The 27,418-nt window shown below is 41.8% G+C and overlaps 1 protein-coding gene across 2 annotated transcripts in view; it reads left to right on the top strand.

Annotated features, from left to right (window-relative positions):
* The window catches only part of Dtnbp1 (dystrobrevin binding protein 1), a 94,352-nt gene that overhangs the window by 903 nt on the left and 66,031 nt on the right, over positions 1 to 27,418 (top strand). For both annotated transcript variants that reach the window (XM_031359581.1, XM_031359582.1), the window contains exons 2-5: positions 7,892 to 7,945; positions 8,759 to 8,809; positions 14,937 to 14,997; positions 18,401 to 18,533. In XM_031359581.1, coding sequence (XP_031215441.1) covers positions 7,892 to 7,945; positions 8,759 to 8,809; positions 14,937 to 14,997; positions 18,401 to 18,533 — 299 coding nt within the window. The remainder of the gene's footprint in view (positions 1 to 7,891; positions 7,946 to 8,758; positions 8,810 to 14,936; positions 14,998 to 18,400; positions 18,534 to 27,418) is intronic.

Below are 27,418 nucleotides of genomic sequence, written 5' to 3'. Positions count from 1 at the left end.
CACATTGTAAAGGATCTGCCATCTTCTTGGTTTGTTAAGTTTTTTGTTTTGTTTTGAGACAGCGCCTCCCGCTGTAAGCCAGATCCGACTTGAACTGGTGGTGAAGATACTCCTGCTTCAGCTGCTGTGATTTCAGGCATCCACCACCATCCCCCCTGCTGGCCTGTCATGTGTTTGGAGAGTGTTTCTAACGTGAGGGCACCTTTGTCATAATGCTACTTTAATAATTAATGGGAAAAATGACAGCCAAGCATACTTACACTATTTGCCTGTTGAATAGTAACAAACTGGCAGGTACTTGAAGGCTTCCAATGTATATAAAACATTACTGATGATTTTAGTTTTGTGTTATTGTCAGTATTGATTATGGGTGCCTAAGGAGTTATTCAGTGATAAGTTTTATTTCATGCTTGCATTTTTTTAAAGTTTAAAGTTAGGAAAAGTAACTTCCTTTTTTTAATGTAAACTTTAAAAACTTGGTATATTGCTGTAATAGTCTGCTTGTAGCATGAGAGTGGCCATAACTAAAACCCACTTGAATACCCTTCTGGAATTCTTTGATGGCTCCACAGTCCCTTTTGGTCGTTGCTAGGAGTGTAAATCACATATTTGCCTCAGAACTCATCCCTGGGCTTCATGTTTGCATTGGAATGTAGACTCTGGATTGTACAGCCCCCACACCTTCTTCAGAGATCTGGATAGCTTAAAAGGTTCAGAGTTTAGTTAGGGAAGGAAGATGGGAGCTGTGGTTAGGACCCCTTGGAAATCGTCGATGTCCTTTCCTGGGGCCAGCTCAGACAACATCCTGAGAAAGTTTGTTCTGTGTCTCAGCTTCCTTCCCCACTGGTTACTCAGCTGACAGGTCAGCAGACTCTTCACCATCGACCTGTTACCTGGCAGGGAAACAACAGCCTTCAAGTTATGTGTGTCTGCCAGTGAAAGGGCAGCTCTACCTGCAGAGGCCCGCCATTTCCTACACGTTCTTTATTGAGGGAACAACAAAACAACCACAACAAAATCCATCTTTCCAACCCTCCCGTGTTCCTGCCTGAGGGCTTACCTGTTCTGTTTACATACTTGGCCATTTTGGCCTTGGCTAAGACACTAAACACAGAAGTTGAGTACCTGTCTCTGTTGTAACTGGCGCTGAGAGGTTCAGTTGAGCCATGGCAGTCACCTCCCAAGGCCATCAGAGCAAACCTGGTGTCCCTGCAGGACCCTTGGCAGGTAGAGCAAGTGGTCCGCAGACAGAACAGCTGCCTTCTAAAGCAATTGTAAGTGTCCTGTGCTCAAGTTGCTCTGAGTTTGATGTGTGTAGCGTTTGAGCCAGCAGGAACAGTGACTCTCAGATTTTATGCTCATTCCATTTCTGAAAATTTATGTAGCTGGAGTCTTAACTCCAGGCAAATTCCCTTTTTAATTTTTCTTATCCATGTATATGTGTGTCTCTGTATATGTACATTATGTATGTGTAGGTGCCCTCAGAGAAGAGATGAGGCTGTGGGATCCCCTGGAACTGGACTGACAGACAGTTGTGAGCTGCCGTGTGGTTGCTGGGAACCAAACTTGAATCCTTTGGAAGAACAAGTCTTTTTAACTGCTGAGACATTTCTCTACCCCTCTTCCCCAAAATAGGACTGTTTTGTTGTTCTCCTAAGAGAATGTAACTAAACCATGTCCATCTGACGGCCTCCACAACTCTCCTCTGAAACTGTCATCTTGTAGAATTCATCTTCCCAAGTGCAGAAGAGTGATCCCAGCTGGCTGACTGACTGTAGGACCCTCCTCACCTGAATATCCAGCTGCCTGTTGTCATTGCTGATGTGTTTATGCTCAGCCTCCAGAGGGGGGTGACTAGAGTAGAGCTCCATCCCTGCCACTTCAGGGGGAGTTCTCAACTCTCCAGGGTAGAGGTCTGTTGGGGAGATACACCCACACACCTCACCTGTGCTCTGTAAGGAAGCTCAATAAACTCATTGGTTCCCCAAAGTGAACTTTGTAGATATTGTGTCTTGGTTTGTCATTGGGACCCTAGGGGCAGGGAAAAAGGTGTCTCCCCAAGGGAAGGAATTTTAGCTATAAGAGACCACAGTATCTTCATTCCGTTCAGACGTAATGGGAAATGCAGTGTACAATCATAATTGTTATAGACTAGATAGAGATTATAGATAGTCTGGAGGACTCGGTTGTCCTTAGGTTTCTAGCCTCTTTTCTTTTTTTTTTTTTTTCAGTGCCGGGAATAGAACCCAGCACCTCACACATGCTAGGCAAGTGCTTTACTACTGAGTACCATCCTGCATTCCTTGTGGCCTTTCCTCTTAAACTTTTTTCCATGGTACCAGCACCAGCACCAACCAAGTGTTATGATTATATCATGCTCTTACCCCCTAAGCCCAAAAGCCTTGGTACTGGAGGACGTTGGCTCTGGGTCTCGTGATCTTTTTCCTGAGTTCTGTTTTTATTTGATTTGGTGTTCTAGGAGCCATTCTAGGGATTTCCTGTAGAATAGGCTCTTTAAAAAAAAAAAAAAAGTGTTGACCATGCCTTGTTTGTTTGGTTTTTTCTTTCTGCCTTGTTTGTTTTTAAAGATTTATTTATTCATTATATGTATACGAGTACACTATAGGTGTCTTCAGACACACCAGAAGAGGGCATCCGACCTCATTACACATGGTGGAACTGAACTCAGGACCTCTGGAAGAGCCGTCGCAGTGCTTTATCAGCTGAGCCACCTCTCCAATCCCTCTGTTCTCTTCTTGAGAGATGGGATTGGCTCTGGGAAATCACTGAGCGTACATACTCTGATGGCTTTTGTTTGTTTTTCCTTTTTAACTTTTGAGCAGTTATGAACAAAGGCATAGGTATTAGGGTGTAAAGCCCTTTGGGGACTGGGACACAGATTCCCCAAAGGTTTATGGCTTACACTACCTGCTTGTGCTTCCTGTGTGCCTTGCTTCCAAAGGCACCACTGCCCCCATTCTCTTGTTCAATATCTTTGTTCTTTTCTCCTCTTCCATAGGTTTAAATTGCCCAAAGAAGAGTATCTAAGGATTTAATTTATAGTGTCGTCTGTAGGCAAAGATTTACTTGTGATGTTGACTTTTGTAGGATTTCAACTCCTTATTTCTGAGAATGGAACCCAGGACCTGTGGTAGACAGGCAGTCTGTCACTAAGTTATTCCCTTAGCTGATCGACCCACCCTCCCTGCCTCCCTCTATATACGTAGTGTGTATGTGTATGTGTATGTGTGTGCAGGTTCATGTACCCGTATATGTAGAGACAATAGTTAGTACCAGGTGCCTTCCTCTTTTGTATCCCACTTTAATTTTTATTTTTTAAATTCATTTGTTTTATGTGTGAGTATGTACCCGCATGTATATATGTGTGAGTGTGCACCCGCATGCATATATGTACAGCATTCCCTTTTTATGTCATGGGTGCTTTAGAAAGGTATGAGAGGCCATTTGCTCAGGTCTGCATAGTATACACGAAGAACTGTATATGAAGAAACGCAGCTACCAAAGTTACAGAAGCAGTTTGTGCCCTGGTAGTCATGGAAACAAAGCCTAATGAACGGAATGAAGAGACACTGGTGCTGTGCCGTGTGAGCTCAGAACAAGTCCTTGATTTGGGTACATCCACTGGAGGCTTCTACATTGGGCCTTAAAGAATAAGGATGGACTGTTACAGTTTTTAGTAAGGGTACTGGAGAAGTGGAAGGTCTTATAGGAGGAATAGCTGGGAAGGAAGTTTAGGATCTAGAGTTTTTCATGCTTTGTTTAATCTATCAAATATTTGTCCTGTGTGTGCTTTGTGTTAGGCCCTATTTTAGGCACTGGGGCTACAGCAGACAGCCTAGGGAGTCAGGACATCTTCCATCCTAGTGGCAGTAGGTAGACAATCTAGACTGTCATAGCTGCCGTGCTAACAGATTGAGAGGTAGGCCTACATGTGCTTCTGTGTTTGCCATTAGGGATGGGGAACAGAAGTTACACTTGGTAAGTGTGAGCCAGGTAGGAGATGGTTAGTCTGGCAGACTTAGAAGAGTACAGGCTGTGACAGGCAGTGATTGAGCTGTCAGCAGTGGGAAGGAGATGAAGGATGTAGACATTGTGAATGTTCGTTTTGTATCTACATTCAGGATGGCAGATACCAACATAAAGGAATACGAAAGGACTTGAGGGAATGGGGAGGGGCGAGTTGACAGTGATCTCATGATTGACATCTAAAAAGCAGTTGGAAACTGAAGATATCCTCAGGAGACAGGTCAGAACTGAAGCAGTGTGTTTGGGATATCTTAGGGCAAAGGTGGCTTGAACATAATTTTCCTTTTCTGAGTATGTGCCACTTTGGTGTAAATTTCTCAGACTACAGAGCTTAAGGGGTCATATACTCTTTTAAGTGTAATGGTTTTTCTTTGAGAGTCACCCCTCTGTGTGTGTGTGTGTGTGTGTGTGTGTGTGTGTGTGACTGACTCTGTCTCTCTCTCTTTCTCTTTGTGCCACACACAGAATAAGAGAGATATGTAAAAATATAACACATTTGATTTTGGTTTGTGAACAGAATTTAAAGGTGGAATGACAGAAGGTGAATGTGGTTAAATGATTGCATCTTATGACCAAAGATGCTAACTTACAGGTTTTTCAAAGCAACCATCATCCCCTTTGCTACTAGCTGATGACTTAGACAAGGTAGGAGTTGATGGGCTCACAAGCGAAATGCTGTCCATGCGGTCGTCCCGTGCAGCCGAGCCAGCTAGCAGATCTGATTGTCACTGTAGTTAACTGTAGTGCTCCACATGAGTCTCTTCCTCTTTTTACAGTTTTTGAAATTATTTCCATTTATAGTAAGAACCCTGCATTCTAGCATCTTCAGAACTTGAAGAAATAAATGTGCTAGTGTCAAACTAATGTGTCAGGAGCCTTTTGAAATAAAATTACTGAGCAGTTTTAACAAATTTGAAGTTTACTGCTTTGGACTGGAAAGTATCCTTTAGTTTGTTTATAGAAGTCCACGTGTTAGTACTCTTGCAGCACTTGCACCCGAGAGTGTGGTTTGGAAAGAAGGCTGAGAACAGGGTCTGAAACCCACTCATAGCAACTGGCACATTGGGAAGCTCCATGGTGTTTGACCCTGGCTCAGTGATATGCGTAGCTTCTCTTTGTGTGTGTGCTTGGTGTGTCCATGTCTGTGTGAATACATATGGATGCTTATGGAGACCAGAGCCATGCTGGGCCTTTTTGTTTGCTCTTCACTTGATCCTAGCCAAAAGGCCAGAAGTGATTTGTTTGCTTTTCAAAATCACTTTCTACCTTGCTTTGTTTTTTGAGATAGGGTCTATCATTGAGCCTGGGGCTCATCAATTCCACTAGGCTGGATAGCCTCTGAGCTGTATTACAGATGGTGCCCTGGCTTTTATGGGATTCTGGGGATCTGAATTCGGGTCCTCAGGGTTTCTTGATGGAGTTTTGCCAAGCAAGCTGTCTCAGCTCTACTTTTCAACTTTCTTGATAGTGATAAGTTTTGTTTTTGTCAAGTAATCATCATACTCTTCATTTGAGTTAGACCTGAATTTTCTCAGATCGCCCCCAGATCATATTAGAATTTTTACTTAATTGTTGGCAAGTCTGTATGGTTGGATAAAATACTAGTATTTTATATCTGAAGAAACTTGAGGGTTCACCTGGATAAGTGTCTTCTTCCCAGTGTCCATGACATTGGGGAATATGAAATAGACTGTTGGTTTACAGTTCAGAATTTGTTTAGAAGTATAAGTTGCTCCATGTGGAGATGCTGGGCTACTTCCAGTGCTCTTCTGTCTCAAAAGTGTTCTTAGAAAGGAACCAGTTGTCTTTTTTCTTAAGAGGGTAAATGTATGTATATATATATATATATATTCAATTTCATATTTTCTATCTAAAAATAAGAATATTAGAGCCAGGTATGGTGGTGCATGTCTTTAATCCTAGCACTCAGGCAGCAGAGGTATGTGGATCTTTGTAAGTTTGAGGCCAGTCTGGTCTACATAGTAAGTTCCAAGAGAGCCAGAGAGACATAAATACACAGTGAGACCATGTCTTTAAAAAACAGACAAGTAAAAAAGAATGTAAAAAAAGAAAGAAATTAATAGTGGTTGTTGTGTTTTATAAAAAGAAGAATCAGGATATGTTTTGTAGAGCCAGGTATAGTGAGGTGGGAGGGGTGCCTCTGTGGGCTCATGCGTCCCCCTGAGGTACCAGCCACAAAACGGGTATAGTGTAAAACAGAGTTTAGTTAGCACATGGGAAGTGGAGTTGAGAACGGAGGAGAGAGAGAGAGAGGTGGGGGGGGGCAGGAGGAGGAGGAGGAGGAGAGGCCAGCCAGGAACAAGTGAAGAGAGAGGGGAGAGGGGAAAAGGGAAAGGAGGAGAAAAGGGTCAGAGAGAGAAAAAAAGGCATTGAGAGTAAGAGAGTAAGAGGAGGGGCCAAACAGCCTGGCCTGCCTGGGCACGGCCTGGTAACTGTTAGGCGAAGCTTAGAAGGAATGCCAACAGATGTAACCCTCATCTTGTCCTCTTGGATTTTATTCTAAATCTTAGTATATTGATACGGGGTTTTTTGTTTTTATTTTTTGAGAATGTATGATGAGAAAAGATTATTTAAAGACTTTCTATTGTTTTGAGATAAGATCTATTATATTTTTTTGAGACAAGATCTCAGGCTGTCCTTGAGCATTATTTAATCATCCTACCTCAGCTTCCCCACCGCTGAGGTTGTGGTCTTGTACTTCCATGTCTAGCTTAAGAACATTCTTTTTTTTTTTTTTTTTTTTTTTTTTTTGGATTTTCGAGACAGGGTTTCTCTGAGTAGTCCTGACTGTCCTGGAACTCACTCTGTAGACCAGGGTGGCCTCGAACTCAGAAATCTGCCTGCCTCTGCCTCCCAAGTGCTGGAATTAAAGGTGTGTGCCACCACCACCCAGCTAAGAACATTCTTTTAATGAAAGCTTCACATACACACACAAATAGAGTAGTGATGGACCCTTTGTGTTCACTTTGCAGTCAGCAGTCTGCAGGGTCACGGTCAGTCCTACAGATCTGCTGTACCTCATGGGGCAGTGCATTCACTAACACGGGTGGTACATAAATGTACTGCCACAGTCAAGACTAACCAAATTAGCACTGATTCATTGATGTTATCAGTTACTCAGTCCATAATCAGATTCCCTTGCTTCTTAGAAATGCCTTTTTACAGCTGATTTACCCAAATCCAGATCACATAAGTTCCACACATTACATTTGGTTAAAGACCAATTTTTGAAACAGATGGTTGTTAAGGAACCGCATGGGGATGCTCTTACTGAATCTTACAGCATTTTATTTTTATTCTCTGTAATAATCTCTCTTTACCTTTTATCCCAAATCAGCTGGGTTTTTTAACGGGGGTCTTATATGGGGGAGTCAGAATACTCAATATATTAAATTTAAGAAATTAAAACTTTGGAACTATGTATTCGAGATACCAACATCGACAGATGCTCTGCAGACTGTCGTAGCAGCACCTTCTGAACTCACCTGTAACACAGTCCTACTCGAGTGGATACACTGCTGTGTATACCAATCTTAGGAGAACTTAATGCCCTTCTGAGATTGGCGTGGTAGTGAACATGGTAGAAAGTGGCTTTAAAAATAGCCCCTTGGCTTTTACCTGTGGAGATTTTTATTGCTTCCAGGGCAGCTAGGACTTCATGTAATTAAACTCAGCTAGAATGATGTACAAATTATTTTTGTAGCAAATATTGCTGATTCTTTTGAACATGGTAATTTTGGGGGTGGGATGTGGGCTAAAGCCCCTATGGGGTTGAAAATCGCTTGGCTTGTTAAAAGTATATTTTATATTTGTTACTCTACAGGCTGAAGACTTTAAGTGACAAGTCAAGAGATGCAAAAGTAAAAAGCAAACCCAGGTAAGCTCACGCCAAGAGCTTTAGTTGCATGACTTGAATTGCATACAACATTTGGTTAAGACTTTCAGTCTGTAAAACACAGAGTGCATCTGACCACAAAAAAAAGTATTAATTCTTTCTAAATATTGTAGTGCATGGTTATGATGTTAGTAAACTTGTGAAATGATTGAAAAGCTGAACTGTAATCATTTTACTCTAGGACAGTCAGTAGTAGTTGTTGCTCATAATTAGTGTGTTAAGATCAGAATACAAACCCTGGACTACTGAAAAACAAGTTAATAGTGAAACAACTTGATAAGGGAGTCCCTGTAGATAGATTACTTGTTTTATAGGTGAACACTAGAATTGCATACAAGTGTTCTGCTCACACGAGTGTCTACTGTAGAGGATAGCACAGGGTGTTGGGTCCCCGGGACTGGAGTTACAGATGGTTGTAAGCAGCCGTGTGGATGCTGGAAATTGAACCCAGGTCCTCCGGAAGAACAGATGTTCTCTCTCTCTCTCTCTCTCTCTCTTTTTTAAATTTATTTATTTTATGTATGTGAGTACACTGTAACTATCTTCAGACGCACCAGAAGAGGGCATTGGACCCCATCACAGATGGTTGTGAGCCACCATATGCTTGCTGGGAATTGAACCCACAACCTCTAGAAGAACATATGGTCTCTTAACTGTTGAGCCACTGCTCCAGCCCCTCATTAGTGACTTTAAAATTATTTACATAATAACCGGCAATGCCAGAATTCTTGTGTGTAGTAGTTCTTTAAAGTCGTGTGGATCTTCAGCAGCTCTAATAAGTGTTTGTCTTGGCAGGACTGCTCCACACTTACCACAGAGCTCTGCTGGACTGGAATTACTTAGCAGGTACAGTGTTTTCCTTCAGAGAAGAGTTGTGCTTTAATGGGTGTTTAAAATGCTTTACAGTTGTACAGTTAAAATGCCTAGCTGGGATGCTTCTGTAGTCACTGGCAGTGTTAGCTTCTTTTCCTTGAAGGCTTCTGACTTCACTGCTCAGTAGAAAGGCCCTTCATAGTTTGGATAGATAATCACTATTGTTTTTACTTGTGATGACTCCAAATTAGAGAACTCAATTTGTTTTTTACTTGTTTGTTTGTTTGTTTGTTTATTTTAAAGACAGGGTTTTATGTAGCCCAGGCTAGGGTTTTGTTCTGTGTAGCCGATGACCACTTTGAACTTCCTCATCCTCCTGCCTCCAGCTCCTGAGTATTGGGATTACAGGCATGTGCCATCAGGTCTGGTTTATGTAGTACTGGAAATCAAGCCCAGGGCTTTGTGGACTTTGTTTAGGAACGTACTCTATGATCTTAATTTTATCCCACTTATATCTCAGTCCATCTCTGTTGACATGGCAATAATAAGATAATGGCTGTTCTTAGACATGAAACAAAAGCTTAAGCAACAAGAGAAAAAAAATGGTAAACAGAATGAAAATTAAGCATTTTTCTTGCTATTGTTGGCCACAAAGAACACCATCAAGAAAGCTAAACAGAACTCACAGGAAAAGAAAATATTTGTATATTATTTGGTTGATGAAGGGCTAACCTCTGTAGTATGTAAAGAACATCTATAACTCAGCAGTAAAAACATGGCCCAGTGAAGAAACAGAAGATTGGGATAGGCATCTGTGAGTGAAGACACACTGATGGCTGATAAGAACATGAAAAAATGCTCAGTGTTACTATCATCATTAAAGTAGTACAGATAAAACCAGCAATCAAACACCACTAGCTTCTCCATCTAGAGTGTGCACTGTACCAACTGTGGCAAGGGCCTGTGCGAGGCAGCGTCTCTTTTTCCCCAGAGAAAGGGTCCCTCAGCACAGCTCTGAGCTGCGTGGAATAGGCTGGCCTCAAGCTTTGTCTAGGTTCTTATGCTAGGCAAGCTAGCACTGAGCCATGCGCCCAGCCTGTTTTCAACCACAGCAAGGTCGCCATACGTGGTTTCTCTTGAATATTTAACTCCACTGTTTAAATGGCTGATACTTTTCTTGTTGTTGTTGTTAAAAAAAAAAAAAAAAGGAAAAGAGATGATGGGAGAGTGAAATCAGGTGCTGGTCTTTTAAATGTGCCTCACGTCTCTGACACGACTGTGAGGGGCTGGCAGATGGCTTCCTCTGTGTCTCTACCTCCCTGCTCAGACACCGTAACTAGTAACCAGACTACCAAGACAGGTGTCTTTTTTTTTTTTTTAAGATTTATTTATTTTATGTATATGAGTACACCATAGCTATCTTCAGACATACCAGAAGAGGGCATCAGATCCCTTCACAGATGGTTGTGAGCTACCATGTGGTTGGTGGGAATTGAACTCAGGACCTCTGGAAGAGCAAACAGTGCTCTTAACCACGGAGCCATCTGTCCAGCCCACCAGACAGGTTTCTTATTACCTGTCCTTGCTCTGCATAAGCTGCTTCAAGGAACAAGTGCACGGCCAGAGCGGTGGGACCTGGGGGCCCCTCGGCATGGGTGGCTGCTACATTAATAAAACCAGATTGACCAAATTGAAGGGGGTTTTCCATCCAGACCTTCCCCTCAGTTAGCAAGCTGTCAGACAGGTTTCAGGGAACAACTTCTGTCAGTGTAGGTGGGGAGGTGGGGAGGTGGACTCCTAGTACTGACTGGTCTCTCATCTGCCCTTTCCTCTCAGTCATAGCTTTGTGTGTGTACACTTGGAGCTCAGAGCTCTGTTAGCCCGCAGGTGCCCACCCATTTGCTTTGCTTTGTTTTGTTTTTTGAGATAGGGTGTCCCTGGCCTAGAACCTACTAAGTAGGCTAGACTGGCTGGCCATTGAAGCTCAGGGATGTGCCTGATCCCATCTGCACAGTGCACATTACAAGTGGCCACCATTGTGACTAAGCTCTCCCCCTACTGTATCATAGGTTTTTAAGAATCAGTCTTTCAAATCCCTAGAGCTCCACTGCTTTATAAAGCAGTTTTCCTTGTCCAGCACAGAAGTTGTTTATATGTTAGTCTGCTTATGGACTCTTCCACTAGGCCTGCCATAGTACATAGAGAATATGTTCGGTAATTATTTGAATGAATTACTGCATTATGAGAATATTTTTTCTTTTATTTTTTCCATCATTGACTTAAAGAAATGGGAAAGCAAAAAATTTGATTGAATATATAGCCAGGGTCTTTAGTAAAATGTTGTAAAGTTATCCATGCACTAAAAGTGACTGTATAGAGATACGCTTCAAGGCTGTATAAATTTGCCTTGAGAAATCACCTTGACAAGGGTGGCCTGTGGACATATCTGTGAGGGCATTGTCTTGGTTATACTAATTGAGGTCAGAAGACATCCCCATTGAGAGTGGCACCATTCCCTGGCCGTGGATCCTCTCAGGAAGGATTTTTTGAAAGTTGTAACTGACAGTTAAGACCCATGAAAGGCCAGGCCGTGGTGGCACACGCCTTTAATCCCTGCGCTTGGGAGGCAAAGACAGGTGGACTTCTGAGTTCAAGGCCAGCCTAGTCTACAGAGTGAGTTCCAGGACAGCCAGGGCTACACAGAGAAACCCTGTCTCTAAAAAAACAAAAACAAACAAACAAAAAAAAAAACAAAAAAAAGACCCATGAAAGGCTAAGTAGTCTGTCTGTCATAGTAGCTTTTGTAGTAATCTGTCTACCTTTCTCCAGCCTTGCCTCAGAGCAGAGAAAATGGATAGTTTGGTGTGGTGGTCCAGAGTCGCCTGGGAAACAAGTCTCATGGTGGATGTCTAAATCAGGCTTGCCTGTGGGCATGCCTCTGGGGACATTGTCTTGACTGTAAATTGGTGTGCGAAGGCACATGCACTGTGGGTGATACCATTCCCCTGTCAGGGAATCTTAGGTTCTGTAAGAGAGGAGAGCGTAAGCAGAGTACCTACTGTGTGACTGCTATTGGCTCTTGACTGTGGATGCAGTGTGACAGGCTATTTCAAGCTCCTACAGTCTCCATTTCCCCAAAATAGTGCATTGTAACCTGGAATTATGAACTAATTCCCTGAAAGTTGTCAGATGTATTATCTTAGCAGCAAGAAGAGAAATTAAGACATTCAGTTAATCTGTGTCATTTCTTAGGGAATGACAAATCAGCAGAAAAGTGACAGACTTGGTTGGTGTGAGAGGGTGGTGCATAATAGTAAGGAAAGGAGTCTGTGAACGCTAGTGGGAAGGGAGTGGGGGTGGTCGGGGTCAGGAGTCTAAGTGGTAAGCAGTGTTTAATTTGATCTCTTCTGATGGTCCAGAAGTCTGCCATAAAGTCTTGGGTCTGAAATTAGTGTGCTCATTCTTTTTTTTTTTTTTTTTTTTTTTTTTTTTTTTTTTTGGTTTTTTCGAGATAGGGTTTCTCTGGCTGTCCTGGAATTCACTCTGTAGACCAGGCTGGCCTCAAACTCAGGAATCCGCCTACCTCTGCCTCCCAACTTACAGTTAGATGCACCAGAGGAAAAAACATCAAGCTTTTTGTTAGTTGGCAATGGCAGTAGGGCTGTATTAATTATGTACTACTGTACAGTGCTTTTTATTACATGTGGATATTGTTAACAGTTGATGGGATTATCAGATTGGCTTTCCTATCAGAATTCAGCAGGACATGTCTCTGTAACTTTGAAGACAGCTACCATGAATTCACAAACTATGTATGTTTGTTCAGATAACTTTTTTCTAACTTTATTGCTTCTCTGTGAATTTCATATTATGCACACCAGTCTTGCTTATCTCCCTGTCCAGTCTCCTCAGTTCTGCCCTTTACTGTTGCAACATTCACCCCAAAATAAAAAACAAATAAAACAAAACAAAAAAGACAAAGCATAGAAAAACACCTCATTGTGGAAGCTGTAATGCATCACAGTGTGTCTCACAGTATGTCTGTCTGTCTATACATCTTCACTTGCTAATGTTTATTGCAATTAGTCCTTGGTCTGGTGACATCATCAATATCGGATTCTCACCGGGACTCCTCCCAGTTCTCCTGTTGTTGCCCTGTGTCATGGAGATCCTGTAGCTTTGGATCAGCAGAACGGACCCTTTCAAGTGTCCCAGCCATTTACAGATAATACAAGTTTTGAAGTGGGCCAACACAAAGCCCTGGATCTGGGCAGGGTTGGTGGCTGAGCTAGTCCTCAGGATGGCTGTCCTTTATCCACACCACCAGCTGAGCTCTCCAGCAGTGCTCTGGCTAGGCCACCCTATCCCAGCAGCAGCAGCAGGAGTCAGCTCTTCTGCTTTCACACCCTCAGGGCTGGATCACTTGAACCTCCACCTTCTGTGTTGTTAGGTGAGATGCATCCCCAAACCCCTAGAGCTACAGCCAGTGAAGGGGCAGGGCCTCCTGCTCTCATGCCCTCGGGGCTAGCTCTCCTTACTGCCTGCCACAGGAGGTAGGAGGGAGGGGAGAAGGGCATCTCCCCTTCCAGTGCATAGTACCTCACAAATGGGGGGGCCAGCTCTCCTGAGCTTGAGCTCTTGTCCCTGGGCTGGCTCACCTGTGACGAGGCCTGCTTTCCTGAGTGCTGCAGCTGGCAAGGGCAGATAATAATTTTGATAAAACTTTAGATAGGATGGAAAATCAAGTTCTCTCTCAGCAGCCATATAGATAATATTGTGTTCAGAAATTGTATTTTAAACCTTTTCACTTTTAGGGCTAGATGGCTGAGCAGGTACTTGGTGGATAACCCGGGCAACCTGAGCCTGGTTCCCAGAGCCCATGTAAAGGTGGAAGGAAAGCCAGTTCCACGGAGTTGCCTTTTGACCTCCACACATGCACCATGGCAGGCTCACCCATCATGCATGCTCACACACAATAGTAACAATAGTAATAATTAAAATTGAAATTTTTACTTTGAGATGATTTCAGCTTTATGAAAACGTGTCAAAATTAGAGCAAGAAATTCCTCGCAGTAGTTGCAGTTTGTATAACTGGAACATAATGATTAAACCAGGAAACTAACATTGGTAACTGTGTAGTGGAAACAGATTCATCCAGATTTTGTCATTTACTGATGCCTTCATTCTGTATCTATGACTGAGCTTACTTAGTCAGTTTGCTGCCTCTTTTTCTTTAGTCTGTAGTTGGCAATGAGCTTCATGACCTTGGTGACTGGAAACTGCGCATGTCCTCTTTCCTAGTGCCCTTCCACCAAAAATATCAAAATAACTGTGTGTCCTCATCCATCATGGTAGGAGGCAGGCGATGTGGCTCTTAGCCCCTTGTAAAGCGGCTGCCTGGCGTCTCTTGCCTCCAGGGTCGGGGATTCTCTAGAGGGAGTTTTGAGACTATGGTTCTTTTCAGTTTCACACCAATTAGGAATATTTCTTGACAGTTACTTCTGTTGTATTTATTCAGTAACTATCTATTTTGATTTCTTCTAAATTCACTAATTTTATTTCTGCTGTAAAGGAAAGTGTCTCTGAGTCAGAGAGATGGCTCAATGCTTGAGAGCACTTGTTCTTTCAGAGGACCCGCCTACATGGCAGTTCACAGCTGTCTATAACTCCAGCCCAGAGGGGCCACACCCTCCTCTGGCCTGCTTGGCACCAGGCACATGCGTGGTGCCCAGGTGCATGTGCAGGCAAAGGACTCACAGATCAGACACAGTAATTCTCTAGATTTTACAAGCTAGGAGTGGTGGCTTCCACACCTATAACTCCAGCACTTGGGAGGCAGAGGCCGGAGAATTGCTGGGCATTTGAGGCCAGCTTAGTCTGTATAACAAGCACTGTGCAGCTAGTTTTACATATTGAGACTTATCTCCAAAAAAGAAAAATTTTTTTCTCTTTTCCATTTAAAAACAATTTCAACTGTTTGTGTGATTGGGATCTTGGCATTTTATTCTTCAAGTTGCCGTCTCTGCTCTTGTTACATGTGGCATTATTATTATTATTATTATTTTGCCTAATTTCTGTAACGACAGTATATTATACATTCCCCTAAATGTGTTTCCTTTCGATGTCTGTTTACATTTTAAATTATTCTTTGCATTTTTAGGTATGAGGACACGTGGGCTGCACTTCACAGAAGAGCCAAGGAATGTGCGGATGCTGGCGAGGTAGAGTTTGCTAACCTTACCCTTTGGCAGAGTTCCTCTTTTCAGCCTTAAATGCCAGGTCCAGCCAAAGTGAAAGGGTTGTTTAGTTTCTCTGATTTGCAGTCTTGACAAAAGAGGTTGGACCCACCTACAGTACTGAGCTCTGGGTACAGTGGTCCTGTGTACAACTGAAGACTTATTACCCATCATGTAGTGTAAAGTGGGTATGCAGAGGCTGACAGGAAGGCAGTGGGCGAGTTTTCAGTTACCAAAACCCATGTATGTACATGAGTGTATTGTGAGCTCTTTGCAGTGTACTAAGCCTGTAAGAATGAAGGGAATGGGGAACCTGAAGAAACGAAGTTGTGGTTATCAACAAAGCAGAAGGCTAGAGTCAGAAGCCGGAGGCTTTGTCCATGTGCACTGATTCCGAGGTGCTTACATGTGCCCTTTGACCTTGAAGTGGCTGTGTTCCCTGGTGAACCATTAAAGTGGGGAAGGGGCAGGGAAACCTGGTAGTCTTCAGAACAATTGTTAGAACTGCTTCCTTCCTGGATTTGTTACTGTGTTTCCTCTTCACCTAGTGTAGGGTTCTGAGTTATGTTCCCTGTATGTACACACATAACCTCTAATTTAAGAAATGTAAGGTCAGTTGTATCTTTTGACACCCAAGAAATCCCCCATGGCTCAGAGTTTATTCCTCAGATTTTCACAGATTAATTAGACTTTGTCCACTTCTTCCTCAAAAAAACAAAAAACAAAACCAAATCTATTCAAAGTTGGAGTCACCAGAAGCAAAGATAACCTTGGAGGCTGACCTGAAATACAAACCTCAAGAGGGAAAGTTTAAGCCAGGTGTGATGATGAACACTTGCAAGCCCAGCATTTGACAGGCTGAAGCAGGAGGCTTGCTCTCATCTTGAGCTCAGTCTTGGCTACAAAGAGAGGTCCAGGCTCTCCTGGTCTATACAGAATTACTGTCTCAGAAACATAAAACAAACCAAACAAAAAACCCTGTCAGTAATGTGTCTTTGAAACTTACAAATGTATAAATGAATTTCTTTTTCAGTGAATTGCTTAAACTTGTGTTCGTGTCAGGTTGTTCCTGATAAAACAACAGCTTTTTATCAGGCAACATCAATCTCAGGGCAAGTAGATGGGCTGTTCAGTCTTGTCAAGAAATTACTCTATACTTCTTGTTACAGCATATTCTTTAAAAAGTTATTATTAGTTTATGTATGTGGGTGTTTTGCCTGCATGTATGTGTGCACTCCGTGTGTGTCTAGTGCTGTGGAGGCCAGAAGAGGGCATTGGTTTCCCTAAAACTGGAGTTCATTTATGAGCTACCATGTGAGTGCTTGAAATCAAAAGAAGCTCTGCTAGAAGAGAGCCAGCCAGTATTCTTAACTGCAGAGCCATCTTTCCAGCCCCTTGCCCGTATATGCTTGTAGGAGCTGGAGAAGTGTCTTATAAAAGCACACAGCTGTGGTTGCTAGGAAGCTGATGGTTTAGAAAAGCTTTGTCTAAGCAGTTGTGCTTTTTCCCTTCCCTCGTCCACAATCTACAGATGAATAGTTAAAAAAGTTACTTAAGGGTTAGGCATCCACGGTAGCTTTCCGAAGCTAGACTTCTAGTGTTTTCCCTTTAATTCCTGTCATCGTGAAAGAGTTTCTAGTCTTTAGATTGAACTCTTAAGAATCATGGTTTTTGCCAGGCAGTGGTGGTGCACTCCATTAATCTCAGCACTTGGGCAGCAGAGGCAGGTGGATTTCTGATTTCAAGGCTAGCCTGGTCTACAGAGTGAGTTGCAGGACAGCCAGGGCTACACAGAGAAACCCTGTCTCGAAAAACTAAAAAAAGAAGAATCATGGTTTTATTTAGCCGTTTGATTTGTTAGGTAAGCTGAGTGAGACTTTACCTGCTCAGGGTTCATTTCCCGTGACAGGAGTAGAGGTTACAATTTCTGTTTTTCATCTTCAGCGCACTAATCTGTTTTGGTCTTACACAAACAGCCTGGTCTCTGTCTTTTCTTTATCCATAAAATGGTGTTAGACACCACTTAGCTTTGCTTAACAAACAAGCTTGTTCAGATAGACTGGATGAACTGTTTCATGCTATGCTAATTAGTTTCATTGCTCTGACACAATACTTGAGCTAATCAGCTGAGCAAGGACAAAGGGTTTATTTGGCCATAGTTTAGCTTTGTTAGGCCTTTTGTCAGACAGTGTGCCGTATTGGGAGCATTTGGTGAGGAACTATGTTCATCTTATTTTAATCCAGGAGTGTGTCACCCAGAGGCGGAGACTGGAATCCCCAAGTCCTTTCAAAGACATGCCCATGGTGGCTTAGCTTTGTGATGCTTAGCCCCACCTACTAAATGTTCCACTGTCTCCCAACTACTCCACATACACCGTTAGCCTGTAAGCCTTTGAAGGACATATAAGATGTAGTTTTATAAGATAATAAATCACTTAACATAGAGTCTAGCCTGTAGCAAATGCTCAGAATGTGTTGTATCATTGTATAATCATCTGTGATGATTTCTGACAGTCATTCAACTTCACATTCTCTTAGATTAAAATACTTTAGTGCATTCTGCTATATTCTTTCTACATATAAAACTTTGTTTTATATAAAGAATGTAATTTTTAGTTTTGTGTAAAGTTAGAATTAATAAACCATTTTTTTGTTTGTTTGTTTTGTTTTGTTTTGTTTTTTCGAGACAGGGTTTCTCTGTGTAGCCCTAGCTGTCCTGAAACTCACTCTGTAGACCAGGCTGCCCTTGAACTCAGAAATCCGCCTGCCTCTGCCCCTAAGTGCTGGGATTAAAGGCATGCGCCACCACTGCCCGGCTTAATAAAACATTTTTAAGCCTAATATTTAAATATGTTGTACTTTGATTTTTGGTAAAAATTAGTTATTACCTAAACCTTAAGTTATTTTAGACTTTTCAGGTTATCTAATGAGCCATGGTAAGATCTATTATAATGCCTTAAAAAAGATTATGCTGTGTACCAGGCAAAATATTTTAACTTCTTCTCAAGTCAGCAAGTAATTACCAGAAAATCATTTTTTTATTTGTTTCTGTATATTTTCTTTTTGTTATTGTGTTTTTGTTGTTTTCTTTTTGTCTTATTTTTCCTAGGTATGAATTTTCCAGTGAACAGTTTCCTTCATAGTAGAATATACGTAGAAGTAGTCAGCTCAGTTTTGACGTTCGTGTCTTTGGGTTAGATGCCTGCTACACTGATACAAGAGCAGTTTGAGGTCTGCTGTCCAGATCCTGAGCTCATTCCTTTTCTAAACACAAGTGACACTGTAGACCATGCAGGGTTGCTAAAGACAAACTGGCTGGGCCTTGGCTCACGGACTGACTGTGTGCTTGACATGTGGTTTACCTGAGCCCCGCTGCTCTGTGTTGCAGCTGGTGGACAGCGAGGTGGTCATGCTGTCTGCCCACTGGGAGAAGAAGAGAACCAGCCTGAGCGAGCTTCAGGAGCAGCTCCAGCAGCTGCCAGCTCTCCTCCAGGACTTGGAGTCCCTGCTGGCAAGCCTGGGTAAGTGTGTATGAGAGCAGTTTCAAAGCTCTCCAAGAACTCATCAATTCTTAGCTATCACTTCACAAATAATAGTGTATTCTTATTGTTATAGTTTGACTATATAGAAAATGTATAGAAATTCATTTCTAAAATTTACCACTAATACTTTCTGCCTATAGTAACCTAAGGAAACTTGATTTTAGTTTTGTTGAATTGTGTGTGTGTTACCTCTTTGCCTGTGTGTACTCAAATGTTTGTGTCTATGCAGGTACTTATGCATATGGAGGAGGAGTCAGCTGAGGGTAGGGATGTTGTTCCATGAGAGCTCATTTTGATTTTGAGACAGTGTTTCTTGTTGTGCTGTGGTATTCACTGGCGAGGCCAGCCAATGGGCCCCAGGGACCTGTCTGTTACTGGCTCCTTAGTGCCGTGATTAGAAGCAAGAAATCATGCTTGGCATTTTATGTGTACACTGGGGATCTAACTCGGGCCCTGTCTTCTGTGCTTAAGCTACAAGCAATCTGCTGGCTGAATCATCTTGCCAGCCTTTGTTGATTTTTTTTTTTTAAGTGACTCAAGACTGTCATTAGGTCTTTTATTTAAAAGTTTAAGTTAAATGAATGAATGAATGAATGAATGGGACTTACAATAACTTTGTTCTGGCCAGAGGATGTACTCTAAACATTGATTTTAGAATTTAGGTTTTCAGAATTCATGTCTTAGAGTACGTTTTTACCCTTCAGATGATAGACATGAGGTCAGATGCGTTCTGCTGCATTTGAACTTTGTGGAAGTTTGTTTGTTTGTTTGTTTTTCTTTTTTCATTTGGATGGGTTTATATTTAGAGAATTATCTGTCGTGTTTGATACACGTACACTTGAAGGTAATATTGTGGGTCACTGTTCTCAAAGAACAAAATTAGAACAATGTAAAGATCACAAATGGCTTTACCTTTTAAATTCTAAATTGTAATTTATTTTAATTCTAAAGTAGAACACTACTAGTACTTTTACAGACAGGAAAGAATGTAAGGAAATACAAACAAAAATTAAAGTGGATTAGTCATTTCAAAACTACTTTGTTGGGCAGGGACAAGGAAGCAAGTCCTTGAATCACCTTACTGGGTTTAGCAAACAAAGCAATAGGTTTCATTATACCATTTCCATATGCATACCTGTACTGTCCTTATATCTAGCCTCACTATCATCGTCCTAGCCTTCCTTCTTTCTCTGGGAGACAGGAAAGTGTAGCATATTTCCTAGGCTTCTTTCTTTCCCTGGGAGACAGGAAAGTGTAGCATATTTCCTTTCACACATGAAGGTCGAAGGGACCATTGGGCGTGGCTAAGCTTAAGGTTGAGGAGCCGGCGTCATTGGCGAGGCCTAGCCTACCACCTCAGTTTCATTTTGGTGCTGTGGGGTGTCAGCTCCAGTGACTGTTTACTTTGGGACTGATGGATGGTACAGGTGAAAATGCCTAGTCCAAGACTGTGGCTCTCTTTAATTTTTATTCAACACTGGTTTTCCCCTTAGCTTAAGCTTGTATGGAAGTAGGAACTGCATGCACAAAAGATAAGTGGTTGAACTCTTCATCTAGTCTTGTGGAGACCAGGGTATCTTTCCTTCTCGCCTTTCACTATCCCCTCTTCTACCGCGGTCACCAGTAGGTTTGCAGAGAGAGCAGTTAGCAAATCATAAAGCAGGGTTTTGTGTTCAAAGAGACAGAACTTACTTGGGATGCTGTTGCTATGATTATTGCCCAGTTGGTAGCACCTACAAGATGGAGGGCTTGTTGGGCAATTCATAGAGACCGTTTTAGTTCTTAGAAGAACCTCATGAACGAAGCCTTTACCATGTACAGAAACAAAACCTCTCTACGTACAGAAACAAAGGCCGGGACTGGGTTAAGGCCACACAGTGAGTAAGACATTAACACATAGCAGTGCTCTGGGTGATGAGGCAGTAGGAAGGCAGCCTTCAGGAACTGTGGTCTTAGTGTCCTAGGCTCTTTCTTACAGAGGCCTTCTGGGCCTGAGCATTGTTTCTGAAAGCATGACATAGAGAAAGGACCGTGTGTCTGAGGAGAAATGTAGTCTATGTGTGCGCTCTGGCCCTCTTGCATTGTTCCATTTCTGTTATTTTTCTCCCTGTAGTTAACAATCCTTCTAACTGGTACACATTGCCATTCTTAGCCACTTCCTTTTAGCTTCCCTGCTTGAACCTTTCCCAGTTACTTGATTTTCTTTGTTTTATACTGGCCTGAACCTGTTCATCTAGTCTTGTTTCCCCACAAAGGAGAATATTTTCTCTTTGTAGTTGTTCCTTTGTTAATACCATTTACTAATTGTATACATTATGTTACAATTATTTTCACAGTTATTTTTATTTGGAATTGTAGCCTAAGTCTTTCTTAAAATATACTGTGTTTCGAGGCTAGAGCTGTTGACTGAGAGGCTGAGGAAGGATCAGCACTTGAGAGCAGCCTGGGCTACAGAGTGAGACCCTAGCTTAACAAAACAAAGCCACACCAAAAAATAGTGAATGACCGTGTGAGATAGCAGCTTGTCAACACAGAATATGCTCAAAGAAAGATGTTTTGAAATTGTGACACTTTTATCTAAACAATTTAATTTCCTAGAATCAGTACTGATACCATAATGGAAGCTTTATGAAACCTGATTTTATGGAGTAGCTTTTTAAAAAGTGCCTTTGTCATTGATGTACTTTAGAAACTAATATTCAGTGAACTTGGGCATCATTCTTAGGTTCTAGAAGTGTTTAGTGTTTCAAATGCTTCATACGTTATTAAATTTCCTTTTTGATAGCTTCAAAATATTAAGTGCCCTGTCATAACCTAAAAATTTGGCCATCATCTGACAAGGCTTAACTAGTTAAACAATACCAAAAACTTAAATGCAACTTAGAAGAAAATAGTAACTGACCTTAACTGTGGTGTTTTTAATATTTGTGTGTGTGTGTGTGTGTGTGTGTTTGCATCCCTGTCTGCCCTCCCACGTCTATATTCATGTGTTTGAGTGTGGGTATGTGTGCCTGCAGATGTCAGAGGACAGAGTCTCCTCCCACTTTCCTTCTTGTTTGAGGAGGGTCTCTGACTCAAAGCTGTCTGTGTTGGATTAGGGCCTGTGAGCCTCGGCTGATTCACTAGACTCCACTGCTCATTTCCCTGTGGCAGTGCTGGGGTTACAGATGGGTACTGCAGTGTTCTTCTAAAATGGGTTCTGGAGATCAGAGCCTAGGTTCCGAACACGGAGAGCTCCAGCCAGTAAGCCATCTTTCTCAGTCCAACTTTGACTCTTGTTTTCCTGGCTCTGTAGGATATGATATATTATCCGCTCATTCTCTCCGTTTTCCAGGCGTCTTAACATCTTTTGGTCTTGGCATTGTTTTCTGGATGACCTACTTGCCTTATAAAAGTAAGGGGTCTGTGTTATGTCATGATACTTTTAGCTGTACTAGCCTGTGGCTTAATAAATAGGAGTCTTGGAAACCTAGCCCCTCAGGAATTGTTAAGTAGCAAAGGCTAATCCATTCATATTGATTTTTTTTTTTATTGGATGTGGTCCATCTAGCTTACAAATGCCTGTTTAATTGATAGTTACTGGTAAGACTGCAATTTAGGAAATAAAGATAAAGGCATGCTGGAAAGTAAGAAACTGGATGTGAACTCTGATCTCTGAGACAGTTCCTCTGTAGAGTTCTTAAATGTTCCATGCTTCATTCTCTTCTACAAATGAGGATCGGGATAAACTGGCCCTCTATGTCTGTAGGTTCTGCATCCATAGATAGAGCCAACTGGATACAAAAAATATTTATTTAAAATTGCTTATATTGAACACATACAGGGTTTTCTTTTAAAGACTTATTTTATGTGTATGAGTACACTGTAGATGTACAAGTGGCCGTGAGCCATCATGTATGTGGCTGCTGTTGATCTCAGGACCTCTGCCAGCCCTGCTTTCTCAGGCGTAATTTACTGCAGCTGTCTTCAGATGCACCAGAAGAGGGCGTCTGATCTCATTAAGGGTGGTTGTGAGCCACCATGTGGTTGCTGGGATCCGAACTCAGGACCTTTGGAAGAGCAGTCAGTGCTCTTACCCGCTGAGCCATCTCGCCAGCCCGCAGGGTTTTTTTGTTTTGTTTTTTAAATAATGTAGTTTCCTAAATAATGCACTACAGGCATTCACATAATATTTTCTACATTGTATTTGGGATTTTAAATAATAGAGAGGTGAAAGGGTGAGTAGCTGTATGCAAATACTGTGCCATTTTATGAAAGGGACTTGAGTAATCAAGAGTTTTGATGGCAGTCGGGCTGTGGGAACCAGTCTCCCAAGGACACTGAGGGATGACTGATTGTGAGGGTAGTTGGAGCATTAACTGAGACAACAGTGTCAACTCACTTAGCACAGTGCCTACTATGTGTCTCCTGTGTACTGTGGCCCAGGCATAACTTCTGTGCTCTAGAGGAAGCCTGAGTGTCTGCCATGAGGGTACTGACAAGCTACTAGAAGTTTGTCTAACCTGGAAAATTTACAAAATCTTTTTTTTTCTTTCCTTTTTTTTTTTTTTGGTTTTTTGTTTTTTTGGTTTTTTGAGACAGGGTTTCTCTGTGTATCCCTGGCTGTCCTGGAACTCACTCTGTAGACCAGGCTGGCCTCAAACTCAGAAATCCGCCGCCTGTGCCTCCCAAGTGCTGGGATTAAAGGCATGCGCCACCACCTGGCTTTTTTTTTTTTTTTTCTTGTAACAAAAGATGGATACTATGTAGTTTACATTGGGAGACAAAACCATTATGTTAATTAAGTGTTGGAAGACAGGGCTGGGATGTTGTTCATTTGGTAAAGTCTTTACCTAGTATGCAGGAAGCCCTGGGTTTGAACCAGTGTGTAGTATAAATCAGCAGCTTGGATGCACAGTGTAATCGCAGCACTTGGGAGGGAGAGGCAGGAGGATCTGAAGTTCACAGCTATCCTCTGCTACATAGCTTGGTCAAGGCTAGCCTATGTTATATGAGACTCTAATTTTAAAAGATTCATCCAAATATGACAGGATAAACAGCATAGTAGCCCGTGCATTGAAAAATGCTTTTAAGGTTAAAACAGAGTTCTTATTAAGTAAAATAGTCACTATGCACTCTAATCAAAAACTAAGACATATGAGTCTGGAAAGTACTGTATTACTATTGCTAAGGCATGGGGTTTCATGCCTATAATTCCAGTATTTAGGAAGCTGAGGTAGAAGGAGGGTCTTGAGTTGCAATCAGCTGGGGTAAAGGGTGAATTTGAGTTTCCGTTCAGTGATCTAGTGGAGAAGGAAAAAACCCTCCATTTATTGAGTTCTCTTGAATTTCCACTAGAGGGCAATCTAATCATGTTCCTTTAGCAAATTTAAATTGTCAAGGTCTTCCTGTTTTTTTTTTTCTATTACTTAATTTTGTGAGATCAGCTTAAAGATTGTTCCTTTGTCTAGAATAGAACATTCCACTAATTCTAAGATAAGTAGCAGCCATATATTGAGTTTCTGTGTTGCTTTTGATGGGTCCTATATAACTCTTGCTTTCTCTATATAGAATGTGAGGTCATCTAGTAGGGACTTTAATGGCTGTGTTTCACAAACCAGATCAGCTTGTCCAAGTTACTTCCAGGATTGTCCCAGCACAGGGTACTAACTCTCTCGATACCTGTTTAGTCTTCTATGAGAATCTCATTTGTTCTCTAATAGCTTTTAAAGATTCCTTATTAGCATGTCATCATTACTGTATTGCCTCAGTACATGAAAGTGGGGAGCAAGCATTTGAAGAGTTTTCTTCCATCTTTTAGTTCCTGGCCCCTGTGACCTATGGGTATGCAGGCAAAGAAGATACCTTTGTTCTGTGAGGCTGAGTATTTTGATTAGAAAGAAGCTCATTAAATGTGAAATAATCTTAGTATGCTACTTCAATCTTCACATATCAGGCTGTACTACGGATTATATCTACTTGAAACAAATGGCACAAAGAAAGATTCCAGGCTGAATTGCTCTCCCTCTGGGATGATCTTCTCACCGAGATCTGTGGAGCTCTTTCTTGCACAGCTGTCAGGCAGTCCCAAATGGCTTTCATGGTAAAATCCCCCGTTGTCTCCACCAGTCACTTAAAGAGACATACCGTTAGAGTGAGCAAAATGGTGAGGTTTGGCTTCCTTGCAAGATGTATTTGGGTCCATGGAGGCTTGCTAATGCACGTGTATTCTAAGTTAGTTATACATTTACTCATTTGTGTAACTGGTGTTATAACAGATGAGTAGGTTGTATTAGGATAGTTAAATTTCTTCCAATTTAAAATAAATATTTGCAATACATATCATGTATGTATTTATGATAATTGAGTTAAAAAGGTAAAAATGTAACATATTTTTCCTATATTTTACTGACTTTGTTTGGTATGAGTTGAAATGCAGCGTTGGTGCGGTGGCACCTGGGGGGGAGGAAGATCATCCATGACCGCATAGTGAGTGCAGAGCCAGCCTGAGCAGCCTGGCACCCTGTCTCACTAAACAAAACGAAGAGGTGAAATGGAAAATTCCCATTGCCTTTTCTGCTCCAGTTTAGGATCATGTGGTAAAGTTGAAGTAACATCAAATTGCTTAGTGTTTCCTAAGTCCTCTGTTCATGTTTAAGTTACTCTTTTACAAATTTTGGCATAAGTTCTTAATTTAGAACTTACAGGGTTTTTTTTTTTTCTGATGATTTTACATTATAGAATAATAGAATCACCAGAATTTTGTTGAATTCCCCAGACTACCCAGATTAAGTGTTAGGCAATACAAAGACACAGGGTACAGAATTTAGACCTTAGCTGATTCCTGGGAGAGATGCGAGGAAACAAGTAACCATAGAGGGTCAGTGAGATGAGTCTTCATGAAGCTCAGAACTCTGGAAGCACAAATATAAATACAGCTGAAGTCTGGGCCAGGGCTAGCATGGAGCCTGGTGTGACATTTGTGGGTATGAAGGGAAGGAGGGAGGGAGGGAAGACACAGGGGCAATCAGAGGAACCCCATCCCAAGCACAGCTGGAAAGGAGGCAGGGCACACAGGGTTCATTTTGGAATGGTCAGCAGGCCTGTTTTGTTATAAAGTAGAATGTGAGAGGGGTGGTGGTGGTGGTAAGATTGTAACAGTAGACTGTGACCAAAGGTTGTAACCCTGTAAGCCAAGTTAAGAAGCTTAGTTCCAGTGGGAAGATTCAGGAAGCTTGAAGCTTTTTAAAGGGGAAAACATGAGTGAGGATCTGGTAGTAGTAACAGAGTGACCACTGACCACACACATAGCTTTAGTCAACATTTTTTGTTTTGTAGCTTGTTGATCTATTCAGGGGGTTATTCTTTTGATTTTTTATATGTGTGGGTATCTTTGCCTGTTGTATGTCATGCACCACATTTGTGCCTGGTGCCCATGGAGGCCAGAAGAAGGTGTCAGGTACCCTGGAATTGGAGTTACTGACAGTTGTGAGCCACCATGTAGGTGCTGGGAACCAAACTTGGTAGAAAGGACAGAAAGATATATAAGAAAAGAACATCTAGGCAGATGTTCTTTTCTTATAAGGAGTTGGTTTTACCTGGTCCATGTCATTAACTAAAGAATACAAGTGCTGGGCAGTGGTGGTGCACACCTTTAATCCCAGCACTTGGGAGGCAGAGGCAGGAGGATTTCTGAGTTCAAGGCCAGCCTGGTCTACAGAGTGAGTTCCAGGACAACCAGGGCTACACAGAGAAACCCTGTCTTGAAAACAAAACAAAACAAAACAAAAAAAACAAAAAAGAAGAATATAAGTACAGTTTGAACCTAGACCAGAATTCTGTCCACATAAGTCAGTCAGCTTGCCTGAGGATGAACTCATTAACTGTCTGGGCTGTCTAGCCTATAGTCAACTAACAGCACTGCAGTCTAAGTGGAGATTGTCATCTGTAATAGACACAACTGAAAACAAATGCACATTTTCCAATATAGAGTAACTTTTGACTATTTTTTTAATCATTTAAAATTCATTTCCTCTCATTGTATAGGATCCTAAGTCTAAAAACAGCCTGAGGTATAATTTGTGGGTATGTGAGTTTCCTAGAGAAAAAGGAAATGCTACTGATATTTTGATTAGTTCATCTGTAGCATTCTTAGCCAGAGCTCTTACTTATTACATCATGACTATTACTAGTCAACAGAATTCTCTTTTGGTCAGATTTTGAGACAGTTTCCTGTAGCATAAGCTGTTCTAGAATCCCCAAGCCACTGCTTCCTCTTCCTCTTCCTCCTCTTCCCCCCCCCACTTGTTCCCCCCTCCTCTTCCACTTCCCAAGTGCTGGAATTACAGCCATGTGCTAATAATAAGCCTGGCAGCTTTTTTGATATTTTATTTTTGTTTTCCAAGACAGGGCCTCACTATGTAGCTCTGGTATCCTATAATTCACTATGTGGACACAGCTGGACTTAAACTCACAGAGATCTGCCTGCCTCTGCATCACAAGTGCTGGGATTAAAGGCACTTACCACTGTACCCCACTGTGTGTGTGTGTGTGTGTGTGTGTGTGTGTGTGTGTGTGTTCCTGTCTGCGCACATATGTGCATATGCATGTACATTTGTAGTTGTGTTTAAGGTAGGATCTTGCTCAAATTTGTCTTGAATTTACCATGTAGTCTGTACTGGCCTCAAACTCAATAATTTTCCTGCATCAGGCTCTCCAGTACTGGGATAACAGGTATGTATCATCATGCCTAGGTAACAAAGCTTTAATGACAGTTTATAAAAATTAGGTAATTTTTATAGAAATTTTCTCTATGTTTTAATATTTAATTACTACTGAGTACTAAGCTTAAGGATTCGTGTTCCTATATGTCATCCTTTAGGTAG

This window comes from Mastomys coucha, unplaced genomic scaffold (assembly GCF_008632895.1).
Source record: "Mastomys coucha isolate ucsf_1 unplaced genomic scaffold, UCSF_Mcou_1 pScaffold7, whole genome shotgun sequence".
NCBI lineage: Eukaryota > Metazoa > Chordata > Mammalia > Rodentia > Muridae > Mastomys > Mastomys coucha.
The sequence above is the reverse complement of the archived record's forward strand: the minus strand, read 5'-3'. Positions and strand labels throughout refer to the sequence as shown.